Raw genomic sequence first — 19,592 nt, forward strand, 5'->3', positions numbered from 1 at the left:
TCCCGCCTCCCGAGGACCTTCCAGGTCGGTCGGCGCTTCCGCGACACAGCCCGAAAGGCGGGGCCTCCTAAGGAGCTACTGTCTTAGGCATCCAGCGCATTGCCTGACCGGAAGCGCCGACCCGACCTGTGCTCGTACTTCGGACCCTGCGATGGAAGCGTGTCATAGAAAGCCAGGTAACCAATGGTGGGTGACGAGGCGGCGGAGGTGGGTCGCGAGCGCCACTCCAGGACTCGAGTACCCCGGCGCCACTGGCGCTTGCCGTTACCCTCCCCTTCCGGCCTCTCCCTGTCGCGTGTAGGGCGCCTGTGCAGAGGCGTCGGGAGCCAGCGCGGCGAGGACCATGTTGCTTCCGAACATCCTGCTCACCGGTCAGGGGGCGCGCTGGGGGTTGTGGTGGGCGGCGGGGCTGGCGCGGGGCGCGGAGTGCTCTGGGGCCTGGAAAGCCCGAAGTGGGGTCGCTTAGTGTTTTATTGCGAGGCTCGGCGAGGGTCGCGTGGCGTTGTAGTTGTCAGGGCCTGTACCCCCGGCCCTCGCGACGGTTTTGCACGAGGCTGGGGGAAGGGGACGACGGACGTTAATTCTTTTGCTCAGAGGTTGGCTACTCGGTGAGGCGGAGAGAGGTAGATAATATACAGTTCCCTTTTTTTGGCAAGCTGCCTAATCTTTTGTAATCAGGTTTTTGTCTGTAAAATGGCTGTTGCTTCTTTACTTGGCGGGGTGTCTTTGCGTGGTTAGCGAGATAAGGTAAGGCAGTATTTGGCCCTTAGTAGATCCGTTAATGGTGGATGTTTTAGTCCTTAGGCCTCTAAGGCCGTGTCTTATTTTTCCTTTGTATCTGAGAGTCAGATTTCGATGAAGGGGTTCGGATGTTTGCGGTGTAGGGTGATAAATTTGCTGTATACGCTTGCGGAGTTAGCATCAGGGGCTTTTTCTTTGTGTTTTAAGAAGCAAAGGCATCTACTGAGCATCTTTGGTCGTTTCTCGTAGAGATGCTGTAAAATTTCCGGGCTGATCGTGGGGTTTTTTCTGGGTCTTTGGATCCATACTCAGGGCGCTTGTTACCTGTGAGGGGTAGTAAAATGCCGCATAACGACTTTAAAAAATATTTCTGGTCGTTTAACTCTGAAAATGTTTACTAAATTGTAGCATTTAATAGCATCATAAGGGCATTTCCGGAAAAATCTAATGGGTATAGATGCTGTTGCAGCACAATAAAATTTGAGGCGCTGTTTGTGGATCAAAGCCAAGTTTTATCCTTTAACAAAACGTAAGCATATTGGCAGCGCACAAGTCCTGTCTGTGTCTGAGAGTAGCAGATTAACCTCAACAGGTTACTATTTAGCCTTTAAGCGTCCTTAAGGGGAAGATTTTACAATATCTGATTTGTTTGGGTCAGACAGTGTCTTGGTTTTTTAATATTAAGCCATATCGTCAAAAGTTTAAATGTGAGCGTTTTATTGAAAACATGGTGAGTTGAGGATTCAGACTTGGTGTATTATAGTGGACTGGAGGTAAAAATGTTATTGCCCTTATAGGTAGACTTGACTTATTCCTTTTTTTTTTTGCGTTACGCGGGCCTCTCACTGTTGTGGCCTCTCCCATTACGGAGCACAGGCTCCGGACGCGCAGGCTCAGCGGCCATGGCTCACGGGCCCAGCCGCTCCGCGGCATGTGGGATCTTCCCGGACCGGGGCTCGAACCCGTGTCCCCTGCATCGGCAGGCACTCAACCACTGCGCCACCAGGGAAGCCCAGTTCCTTTTATCTTTAATTATAATGATCAGGTTTTGTAATTTCAGTGGCGTTCAAGTTGAAAATTAAGTATTTGATTATTTATCTTGAAACAATAAATATAAAAAAGGGAAGGTGAAGAACAATGTATAGTATGGCCATTTATGTAGAAGGAAGTACATGGTGTGTGTATGTATGTATACACGCAATGTGTGTATATGTACACGTGTAGTATGCTACCATATATTTGCATATATATGGATGTATACACAAACATGTATATGACTTCTTTGGAGAGATACATAAAGTGGTTTACACTGCTTGTCTCTAGGGAAGAGTATAGTGGATAGTCTTTCATACTGCTTAACTTTTTTCCATGAACAATTTAATTTTTTTTAATTAAAGCAAATAAATGATGGCAGTTTATTTGAGGTAGCTAGTTTTATTCTAGGAATTTCCATGGTGGTGGCAGACAGTCTGTAATTGTCATCAGATTCTCCCAAGCCCCACTCCTGGTGAAATCAGATACACTGGGTGAAATTCTGATATTCAGCAGGCTTTAGGTAGTTTTGATTAGATTATGGTGTGTGTAATTTTATATAGGATTGCTAATTAGGAAACTTTTCAGTTGTTAAGAACCTTAAGAAGGCAGATTAGAGGCTAAAGTCTAATAAGTATTCATGAACAGTATTTTTCTGTGGTTTGTCTTGCAGGTACACCGGGGGTTGGAAAAACCACGCTAGGCAAAGAACTTGCATCAAGATCAGGACTGAAATACGTTAATGTGGGTGATTTAGCTCGAGAAGGTAAGGGGCACTTTGGTGTTAGATTTGTTTAAAAAAGTGAGAGGAATAATGGAGTATTAGTACTGTACTTGTGAGAAGGTACAAAAAGCAGAGAAAAATTGCCATGAAGGAATTTATGCTCTGTTGGGGACCCATAGAAATAGAACATATTGTCTCATGCTGTGTCCTAGTTATTTTGACCACTACATCCCCTCTGCAGTTGGCTAGCAGTTCTTGTGGACTGTAATAAATGGGATAGCTTCCAGGAAGATTAGACTTAGGACAGTTTGAATATGAGGAAGAGGGAGAGTATTTTGAGTTGGGCAGACACGTAAAGGTCAGGGTGGTGCTAAGCATATATATCTATGGAGACAGTGAGTATATGAGCTCACTGGAAGGACATGATTTTGAACTCAGGCAGTAGGACATGGCTGTCCTATGGTCTTCTCTTAGATTAGTTTATAGGTGCATGCCTGTAAGCAACTGCACATATTTTTTTTTTTGCGGTACGCGGGCCTCTCACTGTTGTGGCCTCTCCCGTTGTGGAGCACAGGCTCCGGACGCGCAGGCTCAGCGGCCATGGCTCACGGGCCCAGCTGCTCCGCGGCATGTGGGATCTTCCCGGACCGGGGCACGAACCTGTGTCCCCTGCATCAGCAGGCAGACTCTCAACCACTGCGCCACCAGGGAAGCCCCAACTGCACATATTTTAAAACGATGTATGTTTTTGGTTATTTTATCCTGTTTTTCCCCAATCTTTTATCACTCCCTTATTTGTGTCTTCATCTTTTTATATTCTTTAATGGGTAGAAAATAAATTTAAGTGAAGGGAACTTTAAATGTGCCTCATTAAAATTAAAAAGATTTAGCCTATTTTTTTAATTTATATTTTTAAAAATTTAACATGTATTTTAAAATTTTAAAGTTCCTGACAGTTGCTACTAAAGTAACTATTTCAAGTTTGATCTAATGTACATATTTTTTTCAAATGATCTAAAGTCTGATCACCGGATATCATGGAGTCTGGCAAGATGGCTTCTCCCAAGAGCATGCCGAAAGATGCACAGATGATGGCACAAATCCTGAAGGATATGGGGATTACAGAATATGAACCAAGAGTTATAAATCAGATGTTGGAGTTTGCCTTCCGATATGTGACCACAATTCTAGATGATGCAAAAATTTATTCAAGTCATGCTAAGAAGGCTACTGTTGATGCAGATGATGTGCGATTGGCCATCCAGTGTCGTGCTGACCAGTCTTTTACCTCTCCTCCCCCAAGAGATTTTTTATTAGATATTGCAAGGCAAAGGAATCAAACCCCTTTGCCATTAATCAAGCCATATTCAGGTCCTAGATTGCCACCTGATAGATATTGCTTGACTGCTCCAAATTATAGACTGAAATCCTTACAAAAAAAGGCCTCTACTTCTGCGGGAAGAATAACAGTTCCACGGTTAAGTGTTGGTTCAGTTACTAGCAGACCAAGTACTCCCACGCTTGGCACACCAACCCCACAAACCATGTCTGTTTCAACTAAAGTAGGGACTCCAGTGTCCCTCACAGGGCAAAGGTTCACAGTACAGATGCCCACTTCACAATCCCCATCTGTAAAAGCATCAATTCCTGCAACATCAGCAGTTCAGAATGTTCTAATTAATCCATCACTAATTGGGTCCAAAAATATTCTTATTACCACTAACATGGTGTCATCACAGAATACTGCCAATGAAGCATCAAATGCATTGAAAAGAAAACGTGAAGATGATGATGATGATGATGATGATGATGATGATGACTATGATAATTTGTAATTTAGCCTTGATGCATGTAACATGTATACTTGGTTTTGAATCCATTGTACTGAGATTAAACATGCATGCTAGATGTTTCCATGTTGTGTTTTAGAAAAATAGTATTTAATGAGTAAATATGGTTACCATACTTTTCAATTGAGATATTGTGTTGGATTTTCTTTAATAGGATTAGTAATGGTTTTTCATCAGCCTTTAAGTGTAAAAAATAAAGTTGTAATTCATCCATTTGATTGTTGGTACTTTGGCGATAATGTTTTTACATTTATAGATGCAATTTTCTGCCTCATTATCACCAACAGAAATAACAGTTGCAAAAGCTTGAGGTTGTTGCAGTCTGTTCCTTACCAATAGTCACTTCTAGTGTCTTCACATGTTTAGGTTATAGTATGATCTCTGGTGTATAAGTCACTCTTATGGGCCATTCTTTCAGATTGCTGAAGTATACCATGTCTGTTTTGTAGAGAGACCACTTGGTCAGGATTTTTATTCATAGCGAATCCTCATCCATTTAGATTTATCTTTCTCAATTGCCAGACTTCTTCCTAGGTCCCATTTTTCTAACCCTTTGGACATATTTAAGGACCCTTGGTGTGGCTCCCAGTATCTTACCACTTAAAAATTTTTGAAGTTTTAGGGCTTCCCTGATGGCGCAGTGGTTGAGAGTCCGCTTGCCAATGCAGGGGACACGGGTTCGAGCCCTGGTCTGGGAAGATCCCACATGCCGCGGAGCAACTGGGCCCGTGAGCCACAACTACTGAGCCTGCGCGTCTGGAGCCTGTGCTCTGCAACAAGAGAGGCCGCAATAGTGAGAGGCCCATGCACCGCGATGAAGAGTGGCCCCCACCTGCCACAACTAGAGAAAGCCCTCGCACAGAAACGAAGACCCAACACAGCAAAAATTAATTAATTAATTAATAAACTCCTACCCCCAACATGTTAAAAAAAATTTTTTTTGAAGTTTTTTCCCATTATTCCTTTTTGCAGGTCAATTTTTGTGCATCTTTGCTTGTCATATTCTTGATACTATAAGCTAGTATCATGCTTATATTTTTAATCCAGGTTTGGCATTCAAATTATAGTTAATAAAACTTAGGTCTTTATTTGCTACTGTGCATAGCTTAACATTCTCCATTTTATACCTATATGAAATCTGGTTTTGTTCCTTTGCCTGTTGAACTTTACTGTTTTTGACAAGTGATTTCAGAGTCACGTACATCAGTCAATTTCAGTCATGTCTTCCAGTTCTCATCTCACCCACTCAATATTTCTAAACTTAATGAAATTACTATATAATCTGTCATGAATAACACTGAGAGCAACGGTAACACCAGACCAGGGATAATCCACTGTGAGACACTCCTCTTCCTCTTCACCGAGTCTCCTTGTACTCAAAAGATGTGTGTACACTTGATGGTGCATGGTCCTGACCATCCTCTTTGTATTTTATTGAGATTATTTCATGAGAATCTGCCTTAAAGGAAAAGTGGAGCTTTTTTCCCTCCCATTATGCCAGATAAAGGATTTCTGATCTGATTTGACATGTGTTAGATGAGGTACTTTATAGTGATTTCAAAATGTACCAGATTTTTCCCCCCGATGCCATCTGAGTGTATCTGAAAATCTTACTAGGAAATAGTCTGAGATATTCAGCCTCCTCATTTTTTCCAAATGGTAATATGTTATAAGGGAAACCATGCAATCTTGTATAAAGCAGTGTGGTTCTCAACAGGGGGTGATTTTGCCCTCCAGGGGACATTTGGCACCTTCTGAGATATTTTGGTAGTCATAACTGGAGTGGGGGGGTTGCTACTGACCTCTAATGGGTAGAGTCTAGGGATTCTGCTGAACATCCTACAACTCACAGGACAGCCCTCCACCCCCATAACAGAATTATCAAGCTCAAAAGGTCAGTAGTATTTCAGGTTTAGAAACCCTGCTATAATCAGTAAGGAGACAAAAACAAAACTGGTTTTAAACAAATGTGTCTAAATGGAGTTTATTGTCATCCTAGTAGTCATGTTGAATGGCTGTATTATTTGTAAGAGACCTTCTTTATGACATTTAGAACTAAAGCAGGAAAAATTAGGTGGGGGATTAAGCTTAATAAAACTATGGAGAGTCCTGAATGTGGAGTGACTAAGAATGCTTTTCTTACCCCTGTTCTTCCAGTCTCGCATTCCTCACTTGATGTCCTTTCCCATATGCAATCATTTAATTAAACTTCTACCAGCATCCTTAATTTTACTGCCACCAGTTTTATCAGTCTTCAGCCTCTATGCCTAACCCCAGGATGCTCATATGTCTAGACATTGGATGCATTTCAAATATCTGGCCCTCAACACTTAAAATCTTGATGTGTTTCTAAGACGGGTTGGCAAGCTGCAGCTGTTTTTGTAGGAGCCACTAGCTAAAGACTAGGCTGCAAATCCTGAAGTATTTATTGTCTGGCCCTTTACAGAAAAAGTTTGCCATTCCCACTCTAACCTATGTGTATCGCATTTTTTTCCCTCACCTGAATCAACTACCACTGGAAGCCTTTGAAACTAACTTCTCCGTTGTCCTCTCTCCAACACTGCTCTCCCAATCTTTTCATCTGATTCTCTCCTTCCCACCATATATACCTCTTTCCCCTGTGAACTCATTGCAGCCATCTTGTAATCCTGCCCCTCTCTCTGGTAATTTCATTGACTCAGGACTAGTTAGTCCTTTTTACTTATAACTCTTAAATTTATTATTAAAACTTAGCCCAATATCTAGAATCTACTAGATTTAACCATCTGGATAGTTCCGAGATATTTCCAAATTAATGTTTAAAAAGCACATGTTCTGAAGTCATCCCTGACTGCTTGACCATTCCTGATTCCTGTCACCTGCACATTACAAATGCCCTTACACACTACATAGATGCACTTGTCTCCTAATCTTGATAATTTAAAAAATCCCTTTGATACCCCTGTCCCATTCCTAAGACCATTAACGCTGTGTCCCCTTGGTACCGCTATACCATTCTCAAGACCATTCGTGCTGAATCTCTTCTTCAGTATCTCTTCCCTCCCTCTTCTGTACACCATCATGTCCTTTAAAAAGGGAGTGGGCAGGGAGAGGGGATGAAATTACTTGAACTTTTTAATGATAAAGGCCACCCACCTTAATGAAGTAATGAACTGGCCGCAGTTTACCTTCAGCCCTTCCCTGCAGCCACTATGCCCTATGTCCCCTTAAGTCTACCCACAGTGCACTATTGTTCTTCAAATGCATGGGGAGTCTTCCATCTCCATGTCCTTATATATGCTATTCCCTTTACCTGTACATGCCCTTCCTCATCTGTCTTATAAACAGTTCCTTAAAAGGCCCTACTCGAATGCCACATCTTTTGGTGGTGCTAACTTCTCGGCAGAATTCATTGCTCTCTTTGCATAAAAGGCCAGGTATCAAAGCTCCCAATCCTTCTAAACCAATTAACTTCTTATACTAATTGCATTAGTATAGATGCAAAATAGATGACTAGCATCCCTATATGGTTAGCTTTATGGTTAGCTTTAAAGAACAGCTTTCACGTAAGTGTATAAATGATAGGATGGCAGTTAAAGGAAAGGTCATGTTTTTATAGCTTGACTAATGACAGCTTGGAAGGTCTTTTTAAGGTAAGGTCATTTCAAGCCTTTTAACCGGCTTCACAATCAATTTTTTTCTGCAAGTAATTTAAGTAAATCATAAAACTTTGTTTAGGAAACTGATTTAATTTTCTAAGTTTCGATAATTTGATGAAATCAAGCTTTTTTTTCCTCTTTGCCATATGAAGATCCACTGTATAGACAATTATAAATGTGACTACCAGTTGAAGTTTCTAAAGTAGCACAAATTTTTCCTCTTTTTGGAAATTTGAAACAAAGTTTAGAATTCATCTCTCTCCATTCCTTGTAGTACAGGTTATAATTATCACCTAAAATTCTGCAGTAGCTTTTATATGGTATCCATGCTTCTTCTGGACTTGCTTCCTTCCAACTCCACACAGAAATCAAAACGATTTTTAAAAATTTGAAATTAATCATGTCATTTCATGCTTAAAACGCTTTAATGATTTTCCTTTGCTTTGGGATAAAGTCCAAACTCAGTGCAGCCTTCAAGGTCTTTTTTTTTAAATTTAATTTATTTTATTTTTTTTGGCTGTGTTGGGTCTTTATTGCTGCATGCCAGCTTTCTCTAGCTGCGGTGAGCCGGGGCTACTCTTCGTTGCGATGCGCGGGCTTCTCATTGCTAGGGCTTCTCTTTGTTGTGGAGCGCGGGCTATAGGCTTGCGGGCTTCAGTAGTTCTGGCACTCCGGCTCAGTAGTTGTGGCTCGCGGGCTGTAGAGCGCAGGCTCAGTAATTGTGGCGTATGGGCTTAGTTGCTCCGCAGCATGTGGATCTTCCCAGACCAGGGCTCAAACCCATGTCCCCTGCATTGGCAGGTGGATTCTTATCCACTGCGCCACCAGGGAAGTCCCTCAAGGCCCTTTTTAATCTGGCCTTAATCCCCCTGACCCCTTATCACTTATTTTCTAACTATTCTGAGACTTTTCCTCCCTTGAAAGGCTTGCCCTCCTTAGTCTCTCTGCCTTTGAATATCTTGTTTTCTCTGTTAAGAATCGTCTTACCTACTTTTTTTCCCTGAGCTAACTGCTTCAAGTTTCCACTTAGAAGTCACCTGCTTCAGGAAGCCTCCCCTAATATCCCAAGTTTATGTTCCTAACCTAAAAGTTCCCCATGTTATTGCTCCCAGAGCACCATGATCCACAGCATTAAATATTACAATTTCTAGGTTACTTGTCTGTCATCTCCCATTTTATTGTCAATTCTTCGAGGGAAGGACTGAGTTGGTCTTCTTGTTCAATTTGTTCACTATTATATCTTCCTTACCTCTGTAATTACTGGTACATGGTGTTTGAGAAATGTTTTTTGAAATGAATGTTGGAAAGCTTGGATTACACTATTTTATTAATATGTATTAACATGACTTAAGAAATCCTGCATTGCAGTATATAAAGACTTTAATTCTAAAAGTTAACACTGCTATAGTTGTCTGTGTTTTAGACAGCATATATTTTTAAAGATTTAACTAGTCTGGATTTAAAATATGAAGGAACATTTATCTACTCCAGATTCCCACATAGTACAAAATCAGCTGTAGGTATTCTTAGATTTTGTGGCATTGTAAAAAAAAAAAAAAATTAAAAAAAAATATATAGTATTGTAAAAATAACAGAAATTTAACAACCTGATATTTTAATTACTTAAGTTTAATTACATAATATTTTAGCAAGTTAGTAAACAAGATTTAACTAATTCACTATTGTTGAACATTTTAAAGCATCTTTTTAAATTTTTTTCTGGTTAGAAATTCAGTGGTCAAAAGAAATCTGAACGGGTATGACGTTTTACTTTTAAAAATTATACATTTCCAGAGTCAGTTTACTAAATGCATGTATAACTAATATAACAGGTATAAAAAGCCTCATTTAAATTTTCATCTCTTTAGTAGCTGGGAAAGTACAGTATTTTTTCATGTATTGTTTACCAGTTATCTTTTCCATCCTGTGTGAATTTTTTTCTTATTCTTTGTTAAGCTACTTATTGTTATTTTGAATTTAAGGTATTTATATAATCTACATTTCAGTCCTTTGTCCTAGTATTTCTCCCTGCCATTTTTCATTTTTAAAAAAATTATATTATTTTTCATCAAACAGATTTAACATTTTATATGTTTCAATCAATTATTTTATTTTTTTCACAAACTCAAATGTATCATACCTTTGTAGGTTTAATTTTCCATTAGTTATCTTTGGAATTAAGAAATTAGCTCTTTAATTCAGCTAGGGTTTGTGGTGTAAAGTAAGGGTTTAGATTATTTTCTATATTGTTAACCAGTTTTCCCCATACCAAGACAGTTTAACTTTTTAGCTGGTAAGAGTTTCTGGTAACTGAACTGTAACCGAAGAAGTCAGAGGCCACACTAGGTTGCTAGAGAAGTGGTTCATGTGCCCAGAATCAACCCACAGACCCTCCAGGAAGGGTCTTTGTGCCTTCCACAAACCCTCAGGACTACCCCTTCGTCACTTCAGAACTCATGCTCCTTCGAAGCTCATTTCAGCCTGTGCCAAACTATTAAGGGGAAAGAGGTGGGAAGACTATAGCATGCTCTTCGAGATGGCTGGAAGAATGATCTAAGCCTGCCTTAGAGTATATACCTCCTAGGGATTCAGGGATTCAGGGTGAGGGTGGGATTGGTATGTCTCACCTCCTTAAGACACACTTCCTTTGAAAGGAAGCTTTAATTTATTGAAAAATTCTTATGTTAGATTTAAATCTGCCTTCTTTATGCCTGCCCCCATCATTCTTGTTTTACTTTCTGAAATAAGATATCTAACCCTTGGCTTTTGGGGATGCTGGAATTCTAGAAGTAAAGGAGCATCTGGGTACTGACTCTCCTTCCCCAAACCCCATGAAGATGTGACCTCAGTGACAAAGGGTTCATTTCTGGAATCAAGAACCTGCTGTTCCTTTTAATAAGTTTCATATCCTGGCCTAATAAATTTGGAACTTAATCTCCTGTTAATGTGTGTATGAGTGTTTGTATCCATGTGTCCCCTCTTCGCACCAATCTGTAACTCAATGAAACTAGTTCTCTTCTACTAATAGCCCCACAAATTCTGAAGTTGGCTATTATTCATTCTTTTTCAGGTATTTTGTTATCCAAGTTTCCTTATAGACAAAATTCTAATTTATCAATACTGCTCTTTATAGTTGTTGTCCATATGACATCTATTGTATTAGTGCCCTCCCTTGTCTCTAAGAGTAATTGAAAATTACTGAAAGTTACTTAGAAAATACTACTTTAATATGCCAATGTAAATCTCTTTTAGGGCAGTTATATGATGGCTATGATGAAGAGTATGATTGTCCCATTTTAGATGAAGACAGAGTAAGTACAATCTTTTTTATACAGTATACATTTAAAAAAATTTTATAGGAAAGTTGACCTCAGTTTTTTAAAGAGTATTCATCTTTTTTTTTTTCCTCCCCTTTCTTACAGGTAGTTGATGAGTTAGAAAACCAAATGAGTGAAGGTGGAGTTATTGTTGATTACCATGGTTGTGATTTCTTCCCTGAACGCTGGTTTCATATAGTATTTGTGCTGAAAACAGATAACAGTGTTTTGTACAACAGACTTGAAACTAGGTAAGGAAGGAAGAACACTGAATCCTTAAAGTATTATGTAAACTTTTACTCAGATTCCTGAAGTTGGCCAACATGAACATCATAAAAGGTTCTATTTGAAAACGTGACTACTTTATTTTGGTCTTATTATATACCAGGTCTGTACGGTACCAACATTCTGAACCTAACAGAAAAAGGTGCATTCGTAAAACACAAGCAGTAGTTTCTGAGTAAATGAATACCTCAGCTGACAGTCTGATTCAGTAAAATGTACTATATATCAACCCTACTTAGTCATGCTTTTTCCTTAATGTAAAACTTTTACAGGAAAACAGCCAAACCAATAATATACTCTTTGCTATGGAATGAACATTACCTACTCAAATCATCTTCACAACAGAAATGGGAAAGCTTATGAAAAGCTAAAGATAAATGAACATTTTACAACCTTTAACAAGATAAATTAACATTTCACAATATATTTGAGTTCATCCTTTCAAGAGAACATCAGACTTAATCCAGAATAACCAGAAAAGCAAAATTTTATGGAAGACATTTTCCCACTGTCTTTTGATTCAAACTGTGGAAAAAAGGAGATTTTACAGGAATTTAGAAAGCAGTCTCCAGAAGGAAAACTCCAGAAGTTTGCCTAACTTCAGGTTCAGAATTTGTGGTTCTCACTGACTATAGTCAGCTCTGACTAAGCACCATTGGATGGGATACTCGCAAATTCTTGCACAAAAAAGTATAGTGGCAAATACATAGGGAAAGTTAGGTTGGATCTATACCTAAAACTTTCATCATCTTTCTTTAGTCAGGGAAAAGCCATTAAAAATATTTGAACAGAGCAGTAATAGAGACAATACGGTACATATGTGTTTTCTAAAAGACCATTTAACATTTTTATTAAAAATTACTATTTTATTAAATAAAGACTAAAGTATGAAAAAACTATGAGAAAGTAGTCTTGTTTTTACCGTTGAAAAACCTTACAAAGTTAATCACCTTCTTAAAAAAAGCTTTATTGAGATAAATTCACATACCATGTGAATTGTACACCCATTTGAAGTGTACAATTAAGTGGTTTTGAGTATATTCACAGAGTTATATATCCATTACTATAACCAGTTTTTTAAAATGTTCATCACCCCTCCCCCACCAAAAAACCCATACCCATTGGCAGTCACTCCCCATTTCACCTCAGTCCCTAGTCCTAAGCAACCAGTAATTTACCTTCTATCTCTGTGGATTTGCCTGTTTTGGACTTTTTATATAAATGAAATCATACTAAATGTGATCTTTTGTGTCTGGCTTCTTTTACTTAGCATAACGTTTTCAAGGTTCATCTGTGTTATGGCATGTACCAGTACGTCATTTCTTTTTATTGCCAAATAACATTCCATTATATGGATATACCATATTTTATTTATCCATTTATCAGATTATAGACATTTGGATTGTTTGCAGTTTTTGGCAGTTACGAATAATGCTGCCATGAACATTCATACACGTGTTTTTGTGTGAACATTACATGTTCATTCATTTAGCTTGGGTATTGAATTTCCTTAGGAATAGGATTGCTAGGTCATATGTTAACTATGTAACCTTTTGGGGAACTGTCAGACCATTTTCCAGAGTGGCTGCACCACTTTATGTTCCCAAGAGTAGTGTATGAAGCCGCCAGTATTTTCACAACCTTGTTATCTTTTTGATTGTCGCCACCCTAGTGGATGTGAAGCAGTACCGCATTGTGGTTTTCATTTGCATTTCCTTGATGGCTAATGATGTTGAGCATCTTTTTATGTGCTTATTGGCCATTTGTATATCTTTTTTGGAGAAATATCTATTTGGATCTTTTGCCCAATTTTTAATTTGGTTATTTGTCCTTTCTTCATTAAGTTACAAGAGTTCTTTACGTATCTTAGATGTAAGCCCCTTATCAGATATAAGATTTGCAGAAATTTTCTCCCATTCTGTGGGTTTTTTCATAAAGTTAATCATCTTTTAAGTGCTTCAATTTAATTTTGATTGTTACAAAGTTTAACTAATTTGAGTTTGAATTTTCCTTATCTTTTTTCACTAGCTAATGAGTTGGCTAATTTACATCCTCATAAAGATTATATAATTTTTTCAATGTCTTTGGAATTGGTAAAGTACAGATACATCTGTGTGATCAAGTAACCAATCAGGATATGCTATTCCTTATCATATGCATTTTATTTTATTATATGCCGTCTATTTGTTTTATGTGTCTATATCTTAACTCCTTCACTCTTTTGAAATTTAGGACCATAGCTATAGACTATTTATCTCATAGCTTGGCATCTGGCTTGAGGTAGGTAGATGTTTGCTAATTGAGTGGCTGACAGACTGTAGGGGAAAAAAAAGAAGTCTCTCATATTCACAGAAGCCAATCTGTTTTCTCTAGGTAAAGAGCCTACAAGAAGTATTTTTGCATGATTTTTCATGTGTTCAAAAGTGTCCAGTTTCTAGTCTGTTCCTAAAACTCCAGTTAATGCCATTCAGTTTGTTTATCTTCTCTTTGCCTTCTAGGGGTTACAATCAGAAGAAACTAAAAGACAATATTCAGTGTGAAATTTTTCAAGTTCTTTATGAAGAAGCCTTGGGATCCTACAAGGAAGAAATAGTGCATCAGCTGCCGAGCAATAAACCAGAAGATCTAGAGGATAATATCAATCAGATATTGAAATGGGTAGAGCAGTGGGTCAAAGATCATAGCTCTTGACTTAACAAGAATGCCGCTTTACAATCACTCTTGATACCTCTCTGCTGACATCATATAAATTGTTCAATTATCAGTATCAGTACAACTTTCTTATTGAAATTGTGCTGTTGGACTCATAGGTGGATAGTATAAAGGTTTATGTTTAGTTTTTTTTCTCCATGAGAAAGCTAAACAATCTCAAATATAATGAATTTATTAAGGATTGAGAGTTAAAACTGTAATTGTTTAATGCTTCAGTTGCTAAAGAATAAATAAATCTGATCAAATGGTTGGATATCTTTTATTATAGAAGAAACTGAAGATGATCTCTTAAAATAAAACTTAGACTAAAGATAAAGCATCAGTCTTCCATTTTTATTTCTTTCTTTAAATTAAAAAAATGGAAGTGGTAATACTTGCACTCTGTAGAATTCAAAGGTACAAAAGCGTATACAGATGGCGCCCAACTTACAGTGGTTCAACTTAGGATTTTTCGACTTTACTATGGTGCAAAAGCGATACATGTTCACTAGAAACTGTACTTTGAACTTTGATGTTTTCCTGGGCTACCAACATGCAGCACAATACCTGTGACGCTGCGCAGCAGCAGGGAGCCGCAGCTCCCAGTCAGCCAGGTGATAGTGAGAGTAAACAACTGATACACACAACCATTCTGTACCCCTGCAACCATTCTGTTTTTCACTTTCAGTACAGTAGTCAAATTACAAGAGATAGTTAATCCTTTATTATAAAATAGGTTTTATGTTAAAATGATTTTGCCCAGTTGTAAGTTAATGAAAGTATTCTGAGCATGTTTAAGGTAGGCTAGGCTGGGGACTTCCCTGGTGGTCCAGTCGTTAAGACTCCATGCTTCCACTGCAGGAGGTGCGGGTTCCATCCCTGGTCTCGGAACTAAGATCCCACATGCTGCGCGGCGCAGCCAAAAAAAAATTTTTTCAAGTAGGCTGGGCTAAGCTGTGATGTTTGGCAGGTCAGATGTATTGAACGCATTTTTTTTTTTTTTTTTTTTTTTTTTTTTTTTTGTGGTACGCGGGCCTCTCACTGCTGTGGCCTCTCCCATTGCGGAGCACATGCTCCGGACGCGCAGGCTCAGCAGCCACGGCTCACGGGCCCAGCCACTCCGCGACATGCGGGATCTTCCCGGACCGGGGCACGAACCCGCGTCCCCTGTATCGGCAGGCAGACTCCCAACCACTGCACCACCAGGGAATCCCTGAACACATTTTTGACTTAGGATATTTTCAACTTATAATGCGTTTATCGGGAAGTAACCCCGTTGTAAGTCAAGGAAGATGTGTACCGGAAAGGTAGGTTTCCCTTCCAGGCCACCCTGTTCTTCAGTCACCACTGGATTCCCTCCCTTTAGGAAATAATGTTACTCGTTTCCTGTGTATCTTTTCAGAGATTTTATGCCTGCAAAGCATGTGTGTGTGTGTACTTTTTTTTTTTAAGCATATGGTAGCATACCATGCAAACTTCTGTAATTTCTTTTTCATTTAATATATTTTGGATATTATACCATCTTAGAACATACAGACCTTCCAATTCTTCATTCACTTTATTAAGGTATAATTCACATATCATAAAATTCACCATTTTAGTTTTGTTTTTGTTTTGTTTTGTTTGCGGTACGCGGGCCTCTCACTGCTGTAGCCTCTCCCGTTGCGGAGCACAGGCTCCGGACGCGCAGACTCAGCAGCCATGGCTCACGGGACCAGCCGCTCCGCGGCATGTGGCATCTCCCCGGACAGGTGTACAAACCCGTGTCCCCTGCATCGGCAGGCGGACTCTCAACCACTGTGCCACCAGGGAAGCCCAAAATTCACCATTTTAAAGTGTACAATCCATTTTTAAAATCGTATTCACAAGATTGTGCAACTATCCCATGCTGTAACACTTTCAGCACCCCACCCAAAAGACATCCCATACCTATTAGCAGTCACTTCCCATTCTTCCCTTCTAGCCCCTTGCTATCACTAATCTACTTTGTTGCTCTAGATTTGCATATTCTGGACATTTTATATAAATGGAATCATACAATATGTGGTCTTTTGTGTCTGGCTTCTTTCAGTTAGCATAGTGTTTTCAAGATCATCCATGTTGTAGCTTTACAAATACCCCGTCCCTTTATATGGCTGAATAATATTCCACTGTATGGCTATTCCACATTTTGTTTATCCATTCCATCAGTGGCAGAGTTGGGTTGCCTCCACTTTGGGTATTATGAATTATGAACATTTGTGTTCAAGTTTTTGTGTGGATGTATGTTTTCAACTCTTGGATATAGCTAAGAAGCAAACTGCTGGGTCATATTGCAACTGAGTTTAACATTTTGAGGAAATGCCAAACTTTTCCAGAGTGGTTGCACTACTTTATATTCTTACCATCTGTGTATTAGGGATCTAATTTCTCCATATCCTTGACAACACTTGCTACTGTTCATCTAATAGCCATCCTGTAGATGTACAGTCACATTTCATTTTGGTTTTGATTTACATTTCTCTAATGATTAATGATGTTGAGCATCTTTGCACTGTTTGAGTCCCCTATTGATGGACATTTAGGTTGTTTCCAGCTTTTTACTATTAAAAATGGTGCAAGAATAATAAGAAAGAATAGCATAGGGAACTATATTCAATATCTTGTGATGAACCATAATGGAAAAGAATACAAAAAACAATGTATATATATGTATAACTGAATCACTTTGCTGTACAGCAAAAATTAACATTGTAAATCAACTATACTTCAGTAAAAAAATACAAAAGAGAATAGCACATATATTACTATGTGGCAGGCACTGTTTTAAACACATTTCAAAAGTGAACTCTCAATTCACATGACTACTGTCTGAGGTGTAGGTATTATTGTCATTACAGGTGATGGAACCAAGGCACAGAAGGATTAAGTGACTTAAGATCACAGCAAAGTTATCAGAGTTAGGATTCCATTTTAGGCTCTTACCCACTGAGTTGTGCTGCCTAATGCGTATGCAACTTTGCACATGAGCAGGTTTATCAAGTAAATTCCTGGAAGATAAATAGTATGCAAGTATAACATTTAAAGGTTCATTTTAATAAACAGATTACCTATAATGTAGACTCCATGCAAATCACTGTGGTGCAGAAGTCCTCCTAAAATAAATTCTTGACCTTCAGATGATCTTTTGCTGCTCTGCGGAATGTGGGATCTTCCCGGACCGGGCCATGAATCCGTGTCCCCTGCCTTGGCAGGCGGACTCTCAACCACTGCGCCACCGGGGAAGCCCCAGATGATCTTAATCTAGTACACAAAGAAGATAAACACTCAAATGGACACTTGAAACAAACAGTAGATTGTGATACGTGCCCTTCTGGAGATTCTAACATAATGAGAGAATAAAAGAAAAAAATTAAGGATACATGACATAGGATGCAGGTCCTTGAAGGATGGGTATGGAGAAGAAAGCTTACCCAGACTAGTAGGATACTATCACAAAGGTTTTACCAGTACTACGTGGGATCAAATCATATATAGAATGAGGACAACCACTACTTCAGAGGACTGCTATAAGGACGAAACAAACAGTGCTTTACACATACTAAGCACCATATATGTGTTTGTTGTTATTTTTAGTAGTACTAGGCTGCGGTTTTTTGTTTTTTGTTTTTTGTTTTGGCCATGTGGCTTGTCGGATCTTAGTTCCCTGACAATGGATCAAACCCACGCACCCTGCAGTGGAAGCATGGAGTCCTAACCAATGGACCGCCAGGGAATTCCCACTAATGGCTGTTTTGAAAAGACAATATACTTTTCACTACTGGGATTCACTAAATTCTCTTGCTTGTCAACTGATTGCTAATAATTATTCATCCTAATACTAACATTGGCTCATAATAATAAAGATTTTCCTTCAACAGAAAGAAAATAATGGAATCTAATACATTATGAGAATCTTAAAAATATTAATATACTTATTAATTTCAGCCCTAGGTTTTCATGTGAAACTAGTGACAATGCTTTAAAATCTTATAGTTGCTTGAAAAAGGTCTTAAAAATAATCCTATTTACTGTTTGTCTCTGGTTTTATCCAAACCTACTTGTTAACTTTTTGTTTAAATAGGCTGATTTAAACCAAACTGAAGGAGATAAAAGTGTGGCAAATTTTAAATCATTTTATATTTCTTTAAATGAGACTTCTTAACGTGATTTATTCAGTTTCTCAAGAGTGTCTTAAGATAATAAGCTTTGATATGTGGATAACTAGTCATTTTTTCCTCTTATGCCCTTCTTGGTATATTTTTATTTTTGCGGGCTTTGAAATAAGGTATTGGCCTTACTTGAGCTGTATTTCTTCTGCATTCTAAGCATGTCCTACCACCAATCCCTACCAACATTTAAATTCGTATTTCTCTTTAACACAAAAGTGATAGGGGTCAAAACTGCAGAGAACTATTTATTCTTTCCTATCAACGGGGGAGAGGGCAAAGTAAAAACAAAAACAAAAAACACTGTTCTTTATAACTTTGGTTGCTGCATATGTGAAAAACAAGATCATGAAAATTATACCTATGCTTTTACTTAAAATTTATTCCTTAATCCTTTTGATGACATAAATCCCTTTGGCAGTCCGATGTAAGCTATGAACCCACTTCCTCCAACGAAATACAGATATACATACTAACATAAAATGTTGCTTAGATTTTTCAAAGATTCACAGGCCCCTGAAATCCATCTAGAGGTTTATTTTTTAAGGGGTTTATTTTTGTGGAAGGGGAGATTAGAAAAATATAATTTGTTAAGCAAGGCTAGCAAATAAAAAGCAAATTGGTCCTCCTGGAAGTCCTGTCCAGTGCATTAAGCAAGAAAATAAATAAAAGAGCTGAAAGGAATAAATAAGCTATTCTCAATTAACATGATTATTTATGCAGAAATTCCAAAGAGAAACCACACAAAAGCTACATGAATAACTGACTTTAGCAAGGTCACAGGATACAAGACCAATACACAAAAATCAACTGCATTTCCATATAGTAGTGACAAACAACTGGAAATTAAAATTAAAACAATACCATTTACAATAGTACCAAAAAGCATTACACACTTAGGTATAAATCTAACAAAATATGTGCAAGATCTGCATGCAGAAAATCAAATGAGAGAAATCAAAGATCCAAATGGATGGATATACCATGTTCATGAATTTCAAGACTCATAAATATTATTAACATGTCAGTTTTCTCCAAATTGATCTATAAATTCAATCCCAAGCAAAATCACAGCATACTTTTTTAAACATCTTTATTGGAGTATAATTGCTTTACAATGGTGTGTT

General features: G+C 38.4%; 2 protein-coding genes across 3 annotated transcripts; both read left to right on the forward strand.

The window, feature by feature from the left end:
• Positions 1-134: 134 nt before the first annotated feature.
• On the forward strand, positions 135-14,618 carry AK6 (adenylate kinase 6). Its single transcript, XM_007457078.1, has 5 exons — positions 135-371; positions 2,447-2,539; positions 11,238-11,296; positions 11,408-11,553; positions 14,086-14,618. Exons 1-5 carry the CDS (start codon positions 344-346, stop codon positions 14,276-14,278), a joined length of 519 nt encoding a protein of 172 aa, XP_007457140.1. The 5' UTR covers positions 135-343; the 3' UTR covers positions 14,279-14,618.
• On the forward strand, positions 241-4,581 carry TAF9 (TATA-box binding protein associated factor 9). Of its 2 annotated transcripts, none has more exons than XM_007457077.1 (3): positions 241-371; positions 2,447-2,539; positions 3,518-4,581. In XM_007457077.1, the coding sequence occupies exon 3, from the start codon at positions 3,535-3,537 to the stop codon at positions 4,330-4,332; it is 798 nt and encodes a 265-aa protein (XP_007457139.1). In that variant the 5' UTR covers positions 241-371; positions 2,447-2,539; positions 3,518-3,534; the 3' UTR covers positions 4,333-4,581. The 2 variants fall into 2 exon arrangements, with proteins under 2 accessions (XP_007457139.1, XP_007457138.1); XM_007457076.1 differs by lacking the exon at positions 241-371 and adding an exon at positions 372-623 and having other exon boundaries at positions 3,518-4,574.
• Positions 14,619-19,592: the final 4,974 nt, after the last annotated feature.

This window comes from Lipotes vexillifer, unplaced genomic scaffold, assembly GCF_000442215.2.
Source record: "Lipotes vexillifer unplaced genomic scaffold, Lipotes_vexillifer_v1.1 scaffold241, whole genome shotgun sequence".
Lineage (NCBI taxonomy): Eukaryota > Metazoa > Chordata > Mammalia > Artiodactyla > Lipotidae > Lipotes > Lipotes vexillifer.

Excerpts from the sequence above, each read along its gene's own strand:
- AK6 (XM_007457078.1), top strand. The coding sequence starts at position 344 with ATGTTGCTTCCGAACATCCTGCTCACCG. Across the intron at positions 372-2,446 it reads TCCGAACATCCTGCTCACCG|GTACACCGGGGGTTGGAAAA; the intron begins GTCAGGGGGCGC and ends TTTGTCTTGCAG. Across the intron at positions 2,540-11,237 it reads GGGTGATTTAGCTCGAGAAG|GGCAGTTATATGATGGCTAT; the intron begins GTAAGGGGCACT and ends AATCTCTTTTAG.
- TAF9 (XM_007457077.1), top strand. The coding sequence starts at position 3,535 with ATGGAGTCTGGCAAGATGGCTTCTCCCAAGAGCATGCCGAAAGATGCA.